Source organism: Chiloscyllium punctatum, chromosome 9, assembly GCF_047496795.1.
Source record: "Chiloscyllium punctatum isolate Juve2018m chromosome 9, sChiPun1.3, whole genome shotgun sequence".
Taxonomy (NCBI): Eukaryota; Metazoa; Chordata; class Chondrichthyes; order Orectolobiformes; family Hemiscylliidae; genus Chiloscyllium; species Chiloscyllium punctatum.
In genome coordinates, this window is record NC_092747.1 from 112,626,176 (window position 1) to 112,646,323 (window position 20,148).

The 20,148-nt window shown below is 41.9% G+C and overlaps 1 protein-coding gene across 1 annotated transcript in view; it reads right to left on the reverse strand.

The window, feature by feature from the left end:
- Positions 1–584: 584 nt before the first annotated feature.
- The window catches only part of cdc16 (cell division cycle 16 homolog (S. cerevisiae)), a 62,095-nt gene continuing 42,531 nt past the window's right edge, over positions 585–20,148 (reverse strand). Inside the window, exons 15-18 of the mRNA XM_072578086.1 lie at positions 6,548–6,609; positions 3,744–3,879; positions 2,698–2,788; positions 585–1,170 (exon numbers count right to left, since the gene is read on the reverse strand). Coding sequence (XP_072434187.1) covers positions 881–1,170; positions 2,698–2,788; positions 3,744–3,879; positions 6,548–6,609 — 579 coding nt within the window. The 3' untranslated portion in view covers positions 585–880. The remainder of the gene's footprint in view (positions 1,171–2,697; positions 2,789–3,743; positions 3,880–6,547; positions 6,610–20,148) is intronic.

A 20,148-nucleotide genomic window follows, 5' to 3' on the forward strand; every position in this document is an offset into this window, starting at 1 on the left:
AAAGGGTTCAGAAAAGATTTACAAGGATGTTGCCAGGGTTGGAGGGTTTGAGCTACAGGGAGAGGCTGAACAGGCTGGGGCTGTTCTCCCTGGAGCGTCGGAGCTGAGGGGTGACCTTATAGAGGTTTACAAAATCATGAGGGGCATGGATAGGATTAATAGACAAGGTCATTTCCCTGTGGTGGGGGAGTCCAGAACTAGAGGGCATAGGTTTAGGATGAGATGGAAGGATATAAAACAGAAATAAGGGGCAACTTTTTCCTCACAGAGGGTGGTACGTGTATGGAATGAGCTGCCAGAGGAAGTGGTAGAAGCTGGTACAGTTACAGCATTTAAAAGGCATCTGGATGGGTATATGAATAGGAAGGGTTTAGAGGGATATGGGCCGGGTGCTGGCAGGTGGGACTAGATTGGGTTGGGATATCTGGTCGGCATGGACAGATTGGACCGAAGGGTCTGTTTCCATGCTGTACATCTCTATGACTCTATGATTCTATGATAGATGCATGCAGAATATGGTGACTACAAAAATATTAATATTTGGTTCTCACTACAATAAGACACTGCACAAAGATGGAACAACATAAAGACCAAGTTTCGAGATTTTAATACAATGAAATGACAGGTGGCAATATTTCAAAATATCATGATCACCTTTTACTCTGCAGGTCACCATGAGAACATTACATCGTTAAATAACCATCTCAATCATTTGCTTATTGCTACCAAAACATTGTTGCAGAAGGGACCACTCACTGTCTGCTGAATGGGCCTGGTTCCACCAGTGCTGCTGTGAGTTCGAAATCAGCTGCAGACATCACAGTTTAACTAACTTGCTAAGGAGATGAGGAAGGTTCCAAAATTTCTGGTCAGAAGACACTCAAGTACTGTGGTCAGACAAGGATGCCTCTAATATCATGTCACTTTCATTCATTTCCATTTCTGTGAAAAGTGGGGTGTCTTCGTGGTGAGCCTCGGTACTTGCTACCTTACTCTGCTGGGGTGATGCATCCAAGGCCATGATGCCACTCTCCTCAAGGGGCTGCCTTTCCAACTCAGTATCACACTCCCTCTCCTCCCAGGAGGGGCAAATCATTTTCTTGATCACTGGTGCCTTCATTGTAGACATGTCGAGCTCGTAGCAACCAAGTTTCTCCTTTAGCTCAGTTCCTGCAATGAAAGGAACATTTTCCTTTGAGACACATGAATAAAAAACATGTGGTTTGAGTAGCTCTTTTGAAGAGCCAGTATAAGCACTGTGGACTGAATGGTCTTCTCCAGTTTGTGTGTTCCTGTTCTCTACCATTTGAAAACATAGAAACAAACTAATTTCCAATCATGCTACCAAGCTTAGTTTGAATATTAAACAATTACTTCACTAAAGGTGTCAAAAATAACATGGTTGATGTTTCAGATACCACAACTCTTCTGTAGGATAATAGGGATGGACTATGAATACTAGCCAGGCCAATGATGCTCACATACTAGATTGATTATAAAATGAATGATCCCATGACATTATTTGAACTGGAGATTCTCCCAGTGCCCTGGCCAATATTAGTTCTTCAACAAATTCGAATAGCGTCTCTTTACATTAAGTATCTCAAGACCTCTGTGGCATGTTTCAATTTACCCAGTAGAATTCTCTAGAGGTCATCCTTTTTAATTCATACTTTCCCAATGGTGCATCGTGTACTCTAGGAGTTTACCCACGACCAAGTGAAAGTAGTCTGTGATGGCCTGAAAAAATCTCTTTGCCTTACCATGTACATTTGCATTTTCTAGTTCTCTACCACAAACTCTTGTTTCTACAGAATTATTATTACCAGGTCTCATTAGTGCACATCAGATTGCCTTTTCTTCTGAGATAGAGGGCTGCAGGTTCAAGCCTCACTCCAGAGACTTGAACCTATAATCCAGACTGACACACTCCCACTACAATATTGAGAGAATGCTGCAGTCAGTGGTAACGTAATCCAGACTTGACATTAACTCGAGGTTCCATCTATGTACAAAGGGGGCAGTATTGAAGATCAAGCAGGACCTTTCTTCCTGGTGACCCAAATCCACCACCCGAAATAGACTAGCTTGTCACTTAACACTTGGTTGCTAGTGGGATCTTGCTGTGCACCGACTGTCTGCTGGGTTTGCTGCATCACAATGACAACTACACTTCTTAAATGCGTAAGTCAAAAGCATTTTTGGGTGTCCTAAGATTGGGAAAGGCTCCATTTAAATGCAAGTCTTTGTTTTTGAACTTGGCATTGCTTAGGAGCTTGAAGTCCAAAAGAAAAATAATGCTTTAATTAACCAAGAACAGAAAACATAGCAGTTGATAAAACTGCACAACTTTTTCTAGGTGTGTTAGAGCTGAGCAGTGTCGTACTGTGGAAACAGGCCTTATTGATCAAGAGACTGGGAACTAAGTGCTAGTGCAAGAATGAAACACAGTCAGAAGTCACACAACACCAGGCGGTAGTCCAACAGGTTTATTTGAAATCACAAGTGGGCTTCACCTGATGAAGGAGCAGTGCTCCGAAAGCTTGTAATTTCAAATAAACCTGTTGGACTATAACCTGATGTCGTGTGACTTCTGACTTTGCCCATCCAAGCCCAACACTGGCACCTCCACAAAGAATAAAACAGACATTGACAATGGTTTAAAATTGTGCAGAAAGCTTTAAGGTGGTTGCTTACCAATATAAGCATCTGCACTCCCAATGTACATCTCTATGCAATGACCAAGCATCGTAACTGAAAAAGTATCATCTCTACGCAAACCCAGAGCCTGGAAAACAAAAAGAAATATCAAACACAAACTGTTTCCTCCATTGGAATGAAAAAGCATTTATTTTACTTTAAAAAAGGTAGCTCCAGTCATCAACTGGTTTAAAATGTGACTTAATTAATATGGGTGTAAGTTTGAGAGAGAAGCCATAGACAATTTAGACAGTTATCTTCCAGAGATGAAAAGATTTATTCTGTCAGGGTGGATATAGGGAAGTGTTAATGGGAGAACTGGAACAATGGTTACACACAGACAAGTAATTCAACAGTTTATATTTTCCTTCTTTCACACTATTCACACGGCTTCCAGCAATGTTTTGCTCAATCTTTATTGCCTTTGAGAATGTTCTCATGAACTACATTTTTCATTAGCTGCAATCCATCTGCCATAAGTATGTTCACAGGGCTGTTGGGAAGGGAGTTCCTAGATTTTGATCCAATGACAGTGAAAAGATAATATAATTTCAAATCACGATTATGCATGGCTTGTAGGGGTGCAGACTGTGGGAAATGTAGTGTGTTTTGTGATCCTGTACTTCCCATTACACTGAGTGTAAAGACAGAAGTTTTGCAAGGAGACATGATTCACTGGGTCTCTGTAGACAAATTAACCCTCCCTTCCCAGAATCAGTCTGTTCATATTGTAATGCTCAGGAGGTAGAATCAAGGTCTGACAACACGCAAAATCAAAGGTTCTGTCAATGCACTTTTCACACACCATCCCTCACCCAATATCCCCACAAATAATTATACAGTAGGATCCCCTCCCTAGTCCCAGGTAAGGATAACACGCAAACACAGGGCACCACCCAGTTCCTCTTTCAATAACTTCAGATGAAATACACAAAAAAAAATCACATCTATCAGTAAAAGGGGTTAAATAATTTGGCAGCTGGTAGATCAATTCACGGTTGTGTTTTATATCTTAAAGTTGTTCAAGCAAAGAAAAATCATACCGTATGAAAATAGTTGATGGCGCTCTCAAAGTTTCCCATGAGACTCAGCACATAACCGATAGCGGAATAGGTGCACGCATTCTGAGGAATGAGGACTAGAGCCTGGTGGTGATAGTCTAATGCTTCATCATATTTCCTAAAAAGGATTTAAAGCAAGCTTTCAGAATTATGAATAATCTTGCCTGCACAGACATACTTAATATGAAGCAAAAACTAAAGTAAAAAAAAAGATCACAGAATCTTACACATCAGGAGGCCATTGTGTCTGTGCCAGCTCACATGTGTTCTTTTCCCCTGAAGCTTGGAAGTGTTTCCTTTCCAAGTATACACCCAATTACCCTTTGAAAGTTACCGCTGAATCTGTTTCCACCACCGTTTCAGAGTGCATTCCTGATCACAACAACTCAATGGTTTGAAACTTAAGAATTCTCAGCTTGCCTCTGGTCCTTTTGCTCATCAATCTAAAATCTGTCCCTCCCACCAGCTGAAACACTACTTGTTCAAATTCTCTTCACTAAAAAGGAGAACATCATCAGATTCTTCTGTTTCTTTACATAACTGAAGCCACTCAGCCCTAATACCATTCCAGCCAATTATCTCCAAACCTTGGCATCTTTCTCAAAATGCATAGTCCAACATTAGACCCAATGCTCCGTAAGAGAAAGTCTGGACCATTCTAATGTTCACATTCAGTAATTAGCTGCTAGTCAAAAGTAGCTAATCATGTCAGTCAGATATTAAAGCGACTCAAGCAAATTAATGGCTTGATAGTTTAGTGCAGTCATGACAGTAGATGAAAATACTGTCATTTCAAACAAAAATGCTAAATTTTTATTAAAGAGGGGATTCACTTTGTGAAAAGGGATACTGTTTCCAGACATTGTTAGATGCGATTTTATTGGAAATGTCAATGACCCAAATACACAATGGGCTTCTGAGTAGTGAAACACTTGAAAGACTAATTAATGGTTAATCACCTAATTGAGTGTTTGAGGGTGGTAAAGACAACTAGGAGAAAGTGAGGATTGCAGATGCTGGAGTACCAGAGTTGAAAAATGTCATGCTGGAAAAGCACAGCAGGCCAGGCAGCATCCGAGGAGCAGGTAAAGACAAGCCAGGGAACTATAGACCAGTGAGCCTGACATCGGTGGTGGGCAAGTTGTTGGCGGGAATCCTGAGGGACAGGATATACATGTATTTGGAAAGGCGTGGGAAATCATGTCTCCCAAACTTGATTGAGTTTTTTGAAGAAGTAACAAAGAGGATTGATGAGGGCAGAGCGGTGGACGTGATCTATATGGACTTCAGTAAGACATTTGACAAAGTTCCCCATGGGAGACTGATTAGCAAGGTTAGATCTCATGGAATACAGGGAGAATTAGCCATTTAGATACAGAACTGGCTCAAAGGGAGAAGACAGAGGATGATGGTGGAGGGTTGTTTATCACACTGGAGGCCTGTGACCAGTGGTGTGCCACAAAGGTCGGTGCTGAGTCAGCAAAGAAGGTTACCTCAGGTTACATAGGGATTTTGATGAGATGGTCCAATGGGCTGAGAAGTGGCAGGTAGAGTTTAATTTAGATAAATGCAAGGTGCTGTATTTTTGGGAAAGCAAATCTTAGCAGGACTTATACAATTAATGGTAAGGTCCGAGGGAGTGTTGCTGAACAAAGAGACCTTGGAGTGCAGGTTCATAGCTCCTTGAAAGTGGAGTCACAGGTAGATAGGATAGTGAAGGCGGCATTTGGTATGCTTTCCTTTATTGGTCAGAGTATTGAGTAGAGGAGTTGGGAGGTCATGTTGTGGCTGTACAGGACATTTTTGGAATATTGCATGCAATTCATGTCTCCTGCCTATCAGAAGGGTGCTCTGAAGCTTGAGAGGGTTCAGAAAAGATTTACAAGGATGTTGCCAGGGTTGGAGGATTTGAGCTACAGGGAGAGGCTGAACAGGTTGGGGCTGTTTTTCCTGGAGCGTTGGAGGCTGAGGGGTGACCTTATAGATGTTTATAAGCTCATGAGGGGCATGGATAGGGTAAATAGGCAAAGTCTTTTCCCTGGGCTGGGGGAGTCCAGAACAAGAGGGCATAGGTTTAGGGTGAGAGGGGAAAGATAGAAAAGAGACCTAAGGGGAAACTTTTTCACGCAGAGGGTGGTATGTGTATGGAATGAGCTGCCAGAGGAAGTGGTGAAGGCTGGTACAATTACAGCATTTAAAAGGCATTTGGATGAGTACATGAATAGGAAGAGTTTAGAGGGATGTGGGCCAAGTGCTGGCAAATAGCACTAGATTAATTTAGGTTATCTGGTCAGCATGGGTGAGTTGGACCGAAGGGTCTGTTTCTGTGCTGTACATTTCTATGACTTAATGTCTGAGAAGGTAAGAAATGGCATCACAATTCCCCAACAGGGACCTGAAGATCATGGCAGCCAGGACGGTGCAGAGGAGGTACATCCCTTTCTCTGAGGGACGGTAGAGAAGGGCTTGCTGACAGACCCTGGCAGCCTGGTCTGAAGTCACCACCTGGACACTGTAGCCTTTGTATGGAGCAACAACCAGCAGTACTGGAAGAAAGGTAATGACCTTCTCTGTTTCACTAAGATGGCAGTCTCTTCTCTCTGGTACCTCTCATTCAATTGGTCTGCTTTATAATGAAGGAAAGGGACTCAATCAGATTCTCTGTTACAGGTTCTCTATTGTAAACCACACGTCCATACACCACAGCATCAGAGGCAATGAAGCAAATAAACACTGACTTGTGAGGACTGAGTCTCATGTGAACACACTGTAAGGGAAATACTCACTTGAGTTTTCTACATACATGCCCTAGATTATTCATTAATGGTTCCCATTTATCAACAGTCACCTGTGAAAACAAAAACAGACAGATTCATTAATATTAGAGAGAAATCAGAAATTCCACAACATCAGGATGTAGATACAACCACATGGACAATGAGAAGGCAGGCCTTGAATTTTCAATATGAATGCAGCTCAAAACGAAACAAATGGAGAAGGGGAGGGATACACCTCCCATACCAGTTTGATATGGCAGATTCAGTGCAGACCTAAATGCATGAAGAAGCGAGTCAGTGTTGGTGAGGATCTAAAATTGGAATTTAGGCAACAAAATATGTAGATTTTTATTTCAACAAAATGGTTTCTCGATTTAAAAGAATACTACAAAATGGCCTGTAAACCATACTGCTGATTTGCAGAATTAACTTGCGGTTCAAAGATAAGAGGACAATAGAGTTTTCATAAGATGAATACTGACATTAATTGACCATTTGAACTAACCTTGAACTAATACATGGCATGACAATTTACATAAATTAGATATCCTTCTTAAAGAAAATATCATTGGATTAATTTGCTGTAAATCATGTCACCTTATTATATGGGATTGGTCTTTCTTGTAATTAATGCTGTACTTTTTCTTAAAACATATAAATAATGTGTAATTTTCAATTGTAATTGTGCAGCTTCATCATGGAACACAGAAGCTTCAATCTCTATGTTGCTGGATAGAATTGTGTCAAGGTACCTTAATTCAATAAACTAATGAACCCTATTTCTTGAATAGACTGCATTTGTCGATTCCTTTGACCGATCTCGAATCAAGAAGCCCCTCTTGAGGGGACATAGATCTTCACTGGCAGCTGAATATAATTTGTTAGTCACATCAAAAGGGATGGGATTGTAAAGTTTCTGGAACATCCAAGTCCTTGCTGTGGTATAATTTATACTAAAATGTTATTTTATAGTTACAGTTTGTTCTCAGGTTAAAGTGTTTAGATTACTCGTGCTGGGAAACATAGAAAGCATCTTTCCAGAAGTGGGAATCTTGAATTCCAATTTAAGGTAGTATCAAAAGAGATGTTGAATATTAAATGGAGGCACCACCTGCCCTTTCACAGGTGAACACAGAAGACCCAATTCTGAAGGAGGGCAGGGAAATTCACTATTGTCTCCTGGACAATAATATTTACCCCTTAATCAATATCATAGAGCTGTACAGTATGGAAATAGACCCTTCGATCCAACTCGTCTATGCAAACCAAATATCCAAAATGAATCTAGTTCTATTTGCCAGATTTGCAAGAGGGCATATTTTTAAGGTGAGAGGGGAAAGATTTAAAAGGGACCTCAGGGGCAACTTTTTCACGTGGAGGGTGGTGTGTGTATGGAATGAGCTGCCAGAGGAAGTGGTGGAGGCTGGTACAATTGCAACATTTAAAAAGCATCTGGATGGTTATAGGAGAAGAAGGGTTTAGAGAGATATGGGCCAAATGCTGGCAAATGGGACTAGGTTAATTAAAGATACCTGGTCGGCATGGACAAGCTGGGCTAAAGAGTCTGTTTCGATGCTGTACAACTCTATGACTAAGTGGTTTAGGATTCTGAGCAGCATTCACAGCACAAGACAGCAGTGTAGTACATGGCCAAGGTGACAACACTGACTCATACCATCACTGGTTGCTTCTACACTCCATAGTAGCTGCAGGTATTGCAATGATGATCCAACTGTTAGCAAACTATTTCGGACATCTGGGTCAAAAGTCTGGAACCCCTTCCTAGTAACACTGTGTATGTTGCAGAGATGGCAGCTCACAACTACCTTCTCAAGGACAGTCCGAGATGGTTAACAAATACCAACTTAGTAAGTGACAATTATATCCAATGAAAGAATTAAAACAAATGTCCCCATTACCCAGACTCTCTGCCAGACCTTTCAAGGGACTTTATACGAAAATGATATATTCTCCCTTTCTGGGACACTTGATTACCCGTCATTGTACCTTCAATACTGTGCCAAAAGGTTATGATTGTTCCACAATTACAATCTCTCAATTGATCATTTCTAGCATACAATAATGACATTAAAAAGGAACCACTGGAAATACAAATTGTAAATGTCAGTCAATGCTTAGAGGTCAACCTTTTAAGATACATAGATTTCACCATTCAAGAGAGTCTTAGCCAATTCAACATTGGCAGATATGCTCACAACATTTCATGATGTACCTGGCCTTCAAATATACCTTTGAGGAGTGCTTTGAGCACATTAGCCTGTTTATAGCATAGAAACAGGCCATTCAGTCCAACCTGCCCATGCTGGCATCTGTGCACTACACAAGCTTGTCCACTCTATTTCATCTCAGCCTTTTAGTATATCCTTCATTAAATTCAAGCTTTTCCTAAAATGAAAGAGTGGGTTGTTTCCCAGTCTGGGGAAAGGTATACTGTGGGTGTTGCCCATGGGTCAGTGCAATGACCACTTCTGTTCTTGGTCTGTATTAAAATCCTAGGCTTGGCATATAGGACACATTTGTAGAGGAGACTAAATTTGAAAGTATTAAGTTTAGGATTGACTTCAAAAAGACATAAATAGGTTGGAGGAATGGGTGGATAATTGACTGAAAAAATATTAAGTGTGAAGAGATATCTACTGTTGGGGAGAACATGGCAAGACAATATAAGATGAAGGGCACAATTCTAAAAAGGTTGCAGGAGCAGGTAGTCTTCGGAATAGATTATTGAAGTTGGCAAATAAAAGCTAAATACTGCAGATGGTAAAAATCTGAAATAAAGATAAAATATGCAGGAGAAACTCAGCAGGTCTGGCATCATCTGTGGAGAGAGAAAAGAGAGTTAATGCACCGAGTTTAACAATTCTGAAGTAGTCATATTGAACTCAACAGAATAACTCTGTTTCTTGCTAGACAGGTGACGTCAGACTTGTTGAATTTCTCCAGCATTTTCTGCTTCATTGAAGATGGAAAGACAGATCGTGAATGGTTAATAAGGCACACAAGATCCGGGACTTTATTAATACAGACAGAGTACAAAAGCAAGGAGGCTTTGGTGAACCTTGATAAAACATTGTATTGCTCTCAACTGGAGTACTGTGGCCACTTCTAGGCAAGGAAGTTCAGTAAGGATGTGGAGAAAGTCAGGGAAAAAAAATCCATGTTCTAGTAACGAGTGAGTTCAGTTACTGAAGAAAAAAAATCTTATTGAAACTTTAACTCTGTTTCTCTCTTCACAGATGCTGCCAGATCTGTTGACTTTCTACAACACTCTCTCTCTCTCTCTCTTTACTTCAGATCTCCAGCATCTGCAGTACTTTGCTTTTAATGAAGAATTTGGGCTGTTTTCCTCAGAGAAAGTTGAGAGGAAATTTTATGGAGGCGGTCAAAGTCTAAATACAAGACAAGACATGTGGGAGAAAACTGCTCCCACTGTCAAAAAGATGGGAACCAGAACACCTGAATTAAGGTGAACTGCAAAAGAACCAAAGGAGACGCGAGGAAAATCCTTTTTTACACAGTGTGTTGTCAGGATCTGGATAAATTGCCTGGCAATGTGATGCTGACCGACTCAATCTTTATCTTTTAAAGAGAATTCAATAATTACTCAGGGGAAGTGAAATGGAGGACTGTGGTCAGCAAGTGAAACTGGTTGCTTTGCTCTTACTGATACATAGAACAGTACAGCACAGAACAGGTCTTTGGCCCTCGATGTTGTGCCGGCCTTTTATCCTACTCTTAAGGTCAGAATAACCTACATACCCTTCTTTGTGCTCTCTTCCATGCGCTCATCTAAGAGTCACCTAAATGTCTCTAATATATCTGACTCTACTACCACTGCTGGCAGTGCATTCCACATACCCAACACTCTGTGTAAAGAACCTGCCTCTGACATCTCCCCTAAACCTTCCTCCAATTACCTTATAATTATGCCCCCTCATGAAAAAGCCATGGAAAAAGTCTCATGCTATCCGCTCTATCTATGCCTCTCAATATCTTGTACACCGCTATCAAGTCACCTCCCATTCTTCTTCTCTCCAATGAGAAAAGTCCTAACTCCCTCAACCTTTCCTCATAAGACATGCCCTCCAATCCAGGCAGCATCCTGGTAAATCTCCTCTGCAACTTCTCTAAAGCTTCCACGTCTAAAGCGACCAGAACCGAACACAATATTCCCAGGTTGCTCGAACTAGGGCTCTATAAAGCTGCAACATAACCTTGTGGCTCTTAAATTCAATCCCCCTGCTAATGAAAGCCAATACACATATGCCTTCTTAACAACCCTATCAATTTGGATGGCAACTTTGAGGGATCTATGGACATGGACCCCAAGATCCCTCTGTTCCTCCACACTGCCAAGAATTCTACTTTTAATCCTATATTCTGCATTCAAGTTCAACCTTCCAAAGTGAATAACTTCACACTTTTCCAGATAGAACTCCATGTGCCACTTATCAGCCCAGTTATGCATCCTGTCAATGTCCTGTTACAACCTAGAACAGCCCTCCACACTATCCACAACTCCACCAACCTTACTAACCCACCCTTCCACTTCCTCTTCCAAGGCATTTATAAAAATCACAGAGAGCAGAGGTCCCAGAACCAATCCCTGTGGAACACCACTGGTAACCGTGCTCCAGGCTGAATACTTTCCACTTACTACCCTCTGTCTTCCAATTGACCAGCCAATTCTGTATCTAGACAGCCAGATATCCCTGTATCCCATGCCTCCTTACGTTCTGAATGAGCCTACCATGAAGAACCTTATCAAATGCCTTGCTAAAATTACAACCAAAGTGGGCTAGTTTGACCTGGATGGTGTCAAGCTTCTTGAGTGTTGTTGGAGCTGCACTCATCCAGGCAAGTGGAGAGTATGCCATCACACTCTTGACTTGTGCCTTGTAGATGGTGGGCAGGCTTTGAGGAGCCAGGAGGCAAGTTACTCAGTGCACTATTTCTAGCTTGCCTTTGTAGCCAATCAGGTCCAGTTGAATTTTGGTCAATGGATGATAAACCCTCAGAGATGTTGATTGCAGGGGGTCCAGCGATGATAACACAATTGAATGTCAAGGAGCGGGGGTGGATTATCTCTTACTGGAGATGATCACTGCATGGCATTTGTGTGGGACAAACATTATTTGATTTTGCAAGATGCATATTATGCTTAACCAGCTCTTTGAGGAAGTAACATAGCTTTGTATATAGTGGAACCTGTCGATATGCTGTATTGATGACTGATTAGGTGCTACATCAAAGATCAATGCAGAAAATAAAAACTCGATGTTGAGGATAATATATTGAACAGAAAATTAGCCAACAAGGAATATACTGGGAACATCTACCGGGAAATAGAGAAGGCATGTCAGAAAGGCAAGGTCACGGTGATCATGGGGGACTTCAATATGCAGGTGGACTGGGTAAATAATGTTGCCAGTGGATCCAAAGAAAGGGAATTCATGGAATGCTTACAGGATGGCTTTTTGGAAAAGCTTGTCATGGAGCCCGCAAGGGAGCAGGCTATTCTGGACCTAGTGCTTTGCAATGAACCAGACTTTATAAAAGATCTTAAAGTAAGGGAACACTTCGAAAGCAGCGATCATAATATGGTAGAGTTCAGTCTGGAGTTTGAAAGAGAGAAGGCAAAATCGGATGTAATGGTGTTACAGTTAAATAAAGGTAATTATGAGGGCATGAGAGAGGAACTGACAAAAATAGACTGGAAGCAGAGGCTAGTGGGGAAGACAGTAGAGCAAAAATGGCAGGAGTTTGTGGGTAAAATTGAGGACACTGTACAGAGGTTCATCCCCAAGAAACGAAAGATTATCCGGGGAGGGATTAGACAGCCATGGCTGACAAAGGAAGTCAGGAAATCTATCAAAGAAAAAGAGAGATCCTATAAAGTGGCAAAGAGCAGTGGGAAATCAGAAGATTGGGAAGGCTACAAAAACAAACAGAGGATAACAAAGAGAGTAACAAGAAAGGAGAGGATCAAACATGAAGGTAGGCTAGCCAGTAATATTAGAAATGATAGTAAAAGTTTCTTTCAATACATAAGAAACAAACGACAGGCAAAAGTAGAATTGAGCCACTTCAAACTGATGCTGAAAGCCTAGTGATGGGAGATAAGGAAATAGCAGGAGAACTTAACAAGTACTTTGCGTCAGTTTTCACAGTGGAAGACATGAGTAATATCTCAACAATTAAAGGGAGTCAGGGGGCTGAGTTGAGCATGGTTGCCATTACAAAAGAGATAGTGCTAGAAAAGCTAAAAAGTCTTAAAATTGATAAATCTACTGGCCCCGATGGGATACATCCTAGAGTTCTGAGAGAGGTGGCTGAGGAAATAGCGGAGGCATTGGTTGAGATCTTTCAAGAGTCATTGGGGTCAGGGAAAGTACTGGATGATTGGAAGATGGCTGTTGTAACCCCCTTGTTCAAGAAAGGATCAAGACAAAAGATGGAAAATTATAGGCCAATTAGCCTAACCTCAGTTGTTGGTAAAATTCTAGAATCCATCGTTAAGGATGAGGTTTCTAAATTCTTAGAAGAGCAGAGTCTGATCAGAACAAGTCAACATGGATTTAGTAAGGGGAGGTCATGCCTGACAAACCTGTTGGAATTCTTTGAAGAGGTTTCAAGTAGGTTAGACGAGGGAAACCCAGTGGATGTGGTCTATCTAGACTTCCAAAAGGCCTTTGATAAGGTGCCACACGGGAGGCTGCTGAGCAAGGTGAGGGCTCATGGTGTTCGAGGTGAGCTACTGGGATGGATTGAGGATTGGCTGTCTGACAGAAGGCAGAGAGTTGGGATAAAAGGTTCTTTTTCGGAATGGCAGCCGGTGACGAGCGGTGTCCCGCAGGGTTCAGTGTTGGGGCCACAGCTGTTCGCATTATATATTAATGATCTGGATGAAGGGACTGGGGGCATTCTAGCGAAGTTTGCAGATGATACAAAGTTAGGTGGACAGGCAGGTAGTACTGAGGAAGTGGGGAGGCTACAGAAGGATCTAGACAGTTTGGGAGAGTGGTCCAGGAAATGGCTGATGGAATTCAACGTGAACAAATGCGAGGTCTTGCACTTTGGCAAAAAGAATAAAAGCATAGACTACTTTCTAAACGGTGAGAAAATTTGTAAAGCCAAAGTACAGAGGGATCTGGGAGTGCTAGTCGAGGATTCTCTAAAGGTAAACATGCAGGTTGAGTCCGTGATTAAGAAAGCGAATGCAATGTTGTCATTTATCTCAAGAGGGTTGGAATATAAAAGCACAGTTGTGCTACTGAGACTTTATAGAGCTATGGTTAGGCCCCATTTGGAGTACTGTGTTCAGTTTTGGTCCCCACACCTCAGGAAGGACATACTGGCACTGGAACGTGTCCAGCGGAGATTCACACGGATGATCCCTGGAATGGCAGGTCTAACATATGAAGAACGGCTGAGGATCCTGGGATTGTATTCATTGGAGTTTAGAAGATTAAGGGGAGATTTAATAGAGACGTACAAGATAATACATGGCTTGGAAAGGGTGGACACTAGGAAATTGTTTCCGATAGGTGAGGAGACTAGGACCCGTGGACATAGCCTTAAAATTAGAGGGGGTAAATTCAGAACAGAAATGCGGAGACATTTCTTCAGCCAGAGAGTGGTGGGCCTGTGGAATTCATTGCCGCAGAGTGCAGTGGAGGCCGGGACGCTAAATGTCTTCAAGGCAGAGATTGATAGATTCTTGTTGTCTCGAGGAACTAAGGGCTACGAGGAGAATGCGGGTAAGTGGAGTTGAAATGCCCATCAGCCATGATTGAATGGCGGAGTGGACTCAATGGGCCGAATGGCCTTACTTCCACTCCTATGTCTTATGGTCTTATAGTAGCCATAAGTGTGTGACAATCATAATTGTTACACAGCTGAGAGACACGATTTGGCCCATTGTGTCTACATTAGCTCTGAGTGTCAATCCCTTGCATTTCCCCCATAACTCTGCACTTTATTTCAATTTAAAGAAAGATCCTAGGTCTTTCATGCCTCAATGAAACCTGTCGCCATCACTTTTCCAGGCAGCGCATTCAAGATCCTCAGAAATCGCTGTGTGAAGTGTTTTCTCTTATCACATTTGCTTCTCTTGTGAAACACTTTTAAAAAAAAGTGTACCCTCTGGTTCTCTATTTGAAACAGTTTATCCCTATCCACTCTGTCCAGACGCTTGTCATTTTGAAAGCTTTGATCCAATCTCTTCTGATCCCTCGCCTCTTCGAGGAAAAACAGTCCCAGTGTCTCCAACCTTTTTCATCAATAAAATGTGGAACCATTTTCATAAATCTTTTTTATACGAAGACATTTACATAATGTGGCACCCAGAACTATACACAGTATTCCAGCTGAGATTGACCTAGCGTCTTATATAAGTTTAGGATAATCCCCAGCCCCAACTCTTGTACCCTATTTATGAAGCCTAAAGTATTGTCTGCTTTATTGAGAGCTCTCCCTACCTAACCTGTCACCTTTAATGACTTATGGACATAAACACCAAGATCTCTTTACTCCTGCACACCCTTCATAATGGGATGCCATCCTTTATGTCATATTGTGTCTCTGCATTCTTTGTGTCAAAAGTATATCAATTCCCCATCTTTCACAATTGGATTTCATTCGCAACCCATTTGCCTACTTTACCAACATGCTGATGTTCTTTGAAGTTCTATACGGTCCTCCTGGCAGTTTAAAATTCTCCCAAGTTTTGGGTTGGCCACAAGTATTGAAAGCATCCCTTGCACACTAAGATCTAGATGATTTATATCAGAAACTCCACTATAAAACTTCATCCAGCCCGGAAAAGAATTAACCATTAATCGGTTTCCTAATTCTTAGCCATCTTCAAGGATCACAATAGGATTGTTTCAATTAGTGGAAAAGCATGAGACCTCTGTGGATCTATCATTTGCTCAGTATCACACTGGAATGTAGTGCCAAGTGTCTGCGTTCTGCCATTGAGCCAAGTCATTGTGCTTCAACACAGGATGTGCACCTCCCAAAACACTGCACATGTAATCAAATATGTCTAGTCACTGTCATTTTGCAAGTAACCACTGATAAAGAATTGGAGATGATTGAGGAAGTTAAAGGCTTGTAGTATTGAAGGATGTAATATTTGTTTTCTTTTATTTAGTCTCAAGATATGAATGATACCGAAATGTCAAATTTAATTGCTGAAAATGTACTCAGAATTAGTAAGGCACGGGAGATGGCCATTTCACATTCATAGAGATATACAGCATGGAAAGACCCTTCTGTCCCACTCATCCATGCGGACTAGATAGCTTAAATAAATCTGGTGCCATTTCCCAGTACCCGGCCCATATCCCTCCAAACCCTTCCTATTCATATACCCATCCAGATGACTTTTAAATGTTGCAATTGCACCAGCCTCCACCACTGCCTCTGGCAGCTTATTCCATACATGCACTACCTTCTGCGTGAAAAAGGTGCCCCTTAGGTCTCATTTAAATCTTTCCCCTCTCACCTTAAACCTATGCCGTCTAGTTTTGGACTCCCCTACACCAGGGAAACGACCTTATCTATTTACCCTATCTATGCCCCTCACAATTTTATAAACCTTGATAAGGTCACTCCTCAGCCTCTGATGCTGCAGGGAAAATAGCCCCAGCTTAAAAAGCCTCTCCCTACAGCTCCAATCCTCCATGCCTGGCAACTTCCTGCAAATCTTTTCTGAACCCTTTCAAGTTTCACAACATCCTTCCAATAGCAGGGAAACCAGAATTGCAGAAATACTGGCCGAATCAATGTCCTGTACAGTCGCAACATGACAGATGTTTCTGTGGCCAGCAGAGAAAAAGCAGAACAGTGTGTTGTTTCCCTGGTGCCAGGATCAAGGATGTCTCAGAGAGGGTGCAGAACGTTCTCACAGGGGAGAGGGGTCAGCAGGTAGTCATTGTCCAATAAAGGTAAAAATACCAAATGCTGCCTTCACTATCCTATTTGTCCCATTAAATCTATGTTCTCTGTAGAGTAATCTAATCAGTCCCATCTTCTCATTCTGTTCCCTTATCCTTGCAATTTTAATTATTTTGCATAAGTGGCCATTCTATTTCTTTCTTAAATCATCGATTGTTTCCACAATCACCCCTTCATGTGCATCAAGTTCCAGATCATTGTCACGCATTTTATAAAAAAAATTCTTCCTCCAAATTCCCCTTGCATGCCTTGCCCAGAGACTTATCCCGAGTCCACTGTCTTTGTTAAATCAGCAAATGAGAACGGACTTTCATTGTTTACTGTCACCTGTCATAATCTTGCATAACGCAGTCAAATCTTCCCTCAATGAGAACAACCCCAGCTCCTTCAAGCTAATCTTATTATTAAAGCCTCCCATCCCTGAATTATTCTAGTAATTCTCTGCAGTTTCTCAAGGACCCTTGCATCTTTTCTCAACAGTAGTGATCTGAACTGGTACCAATACTTCAGTGTGGCCGAACTGGGGCTTTATAAATGTTCAGCAAAACTTTCCTGCTTTTATACTCAACATCTCTAATTATTAAGCCAAGGTCCCATACATTTTGCTAATTACCTTTTACTACATCCCATCATTTGAAAAGACTTATGCACGTGAGTCACCAGGTCCCTCCTTACAAGTGTCATTACATCCATATTGCCTGGCTCCAATTTCTCTGCTAAAATGCATCACCTCTCACTTCTTTGCATGAAATTCTATCTACCATTTTTATGTCTACTCTGCTAGCATATCAAATGTCCTATTCTAATCAAATAGAGTTATAGAGATGTACAGCACGGAAACAGACCCTTTGGTCCAACCAGATATTCCAGCCCAATCTAATCCCACCTGCCAGCATCCGGCCCATATCCCTCCAAACCCTTCCTATTCATATACCCATCCAAATGCCTCTTAAATGTTGCAATTGTACCAGCCTTCACCACTTCCTCTGGCAGCTCATTCCATGCACGTACCACCCTCTGCGTGAAAAAGTTGCCCCTTAGATCTCTTTTATATCTTTCCCCTTTCATCCTAAATCTATGCCGTCTAGTTCTGGATTCCCCAACCCCAAGGAAAAGACTTTGTCTACTTACCCTATCCATGCCCCTCATAATTTTGTAAGCCTCTATAAGGTCACCCCTCAACCTCCGACGCTTCAGGGAAAACAGCCCCAGCCTGTTCAGCCTCTCCCTATAGCTCGAATCCTCCAACCCTGACAACATCCTTGCAAATCTTTTCTGAACCCTTTCAAGTTTCACAACATCTTTCCGATAGGAAGGAGACCAGAATTACATGCAATATTCCAACAGTGCCTAATCAATGTCCTGCACAGCTGCAACATGACCTCAACGCCTGTACTCAATACTCTGACCAATAAAGGAAAGCATACCAAATGCCTTCTTCACTATCCTATCTACCTGCAACTCCACTTTCAAGGAGCTATGAACCTGCACTCCAAGGTCTCTTTGTTCAGCAACACTCCCAAGGACCTTACTATTAAGTGTATAAGTCCTGCTAAGATTTGCTTTCCCAAAATGCAGGACCTCGCATTTAGCAGAATTAAACTCCATCTGCCACTTCTCAGCCCATTGGCCCATCTGATCAAGATCCTGTTGTATACGGAGGTAAATTTCACCGTCCACTACACCTCCAATTTTGGTGTCATCTGCAAACTTGCTAACTATACCTCCTAGCTTCATATTCAAATCATTTATACAAATGACAAAAAGCAGAGGACCCAGCACCGATCTTTGTGGCACTCCACTGGTCACAGGCCTCCAGTCTGAAAAACAACCCTCCACCACCACCCTCTGTCTTCTACCTTTTTGCCAGTTCTGTATACAAATGGCTAGTTCTCCCTGTATTCCATGAGATCTAACCTTGCTAATCAGTCTCCCATGGGGAACCTTGTCGAAGTCCATATAGATCACATCTATCGCTCTGCGCTCATCAATCCTCTTTGTTACTTCTTCAAAAAACTCAATCAAGTTTGGGAGACATGATTTCCCATGCACAAACCCATGTTGACTATCCCAAATCAGTCCTTACCTTTCCAAATACATGTACATCCAGTTCCTCAGGATTCCCTCCAACAACTTGTCCACCACCAACATCAGGCTCACTGGTCTATAGTTCTCTGGCCTGTCCTTTTCCATTACTATTTTAAAACTAATAAAATTATGGTCACTGGCTCAAAAGTGCTCCCCCACTGACACCTCGGTCACCTGCCCTGCCTTATTTCCCAAGTTTTGCACCTTCTCTTGTAGGTACATCCACACACTGAATCAGAACATTTTCTTGTACACACTTAAGAAATTCCTCTCCATCTAAACCTTTAACACTATGGCAGTCCCAGTCTAATGTTTGGAGTGAGAGAAAGAAAGAAAATGACAGCAGTGAACCTGCACAGTTACTGCCTTTGCTGTCTGAATTCATGTGTCGCTGGACATCAGAGTGTGTCTGGGAAAATTAACAAACAGTGAAATTCACAACTAATCTTGGAGGAACTGTTTGGGCGAAGTTCACAGCACAGAATCAGATCAGTGAATTGTTTTAATCGTGTGGGTTCTTTCGTGATTATATGTTTTTTTGAGATATGTCGCTTGATTATACTTAAAATATAAGCCATAACTATTAATTTAACCTGGGGCAATGTTTTGTAGAGGAATACGATGGTGTTATTTTCTGGGTCTGTAGATTGTGAAGGAACAAAAATGGCCTTTAGTAGAGTGATATGCGCTTCTTGTCAGATGTGGGAGTTTAAGGAAAGTTTACGGGTTACTGCGGAGTATATCTGCAATAAATGCTGTTGGTTGCAAACCTTATCAGAGCGAATGAATTGACTGGAGGCAATAAGGAATTTGCAACAGCAACGGTGTATGATGGATGGCAGTTACAGGAAGGGGGAGGGGGAGGGGAAGTCTCAGATACAGAGTTAGGTGGGTTAACTCCAGGAAAGGTAAGAGAGGTAGGCAGGTAGTGCAGGAGTCTTCTGTGGCTATCCCCATTTCAAACAAGTATGCTGTTTTGGAGAATGTAAGGGGTGATGGATTCTCAGGGGAATGTAGCACAAACAGCCAAGTCTCTGGTATTGAGACTGGCTCTAATGCAATGAGGGGTATGTCAGGTTCCAAGAGATCAATTGCATTTGGGGGCTCTCTATCCCGAGGTACAGACAGACGTTTCTGTGGCCAGCAGCGAAAAATCAGAATGGTGTGTTGCTTCCCTGGTGCCAGGATCAAGGATGTCTCAGAGACGATGTGGAATGTTCTCACAGGAGAGAGGGGCCAGCAAGAAGTCATTATCCACATTGGAACCAATGACAAAGGATGGGAAAAGGTTGAAATTCTGAAGGGAGATTATAGAGAGTTAGGCAGGAATTTAAAAAGGAGGTCTTCGAGAGTAGTAATATCTGGATTACTCCCGGTGCTACGAGCTAGTGAGGGCAGGAATAGGAGAATAGAGCAGATGAATGCATGGCTGAGGAGCTGGTATATTGGAGAAGGATTCAAATGGTATCAACCTCATTGTCAACAACATCTCCAAAGTTAGTATCACACACAGCAGTAAGTCACCCTCTTGAGAACAA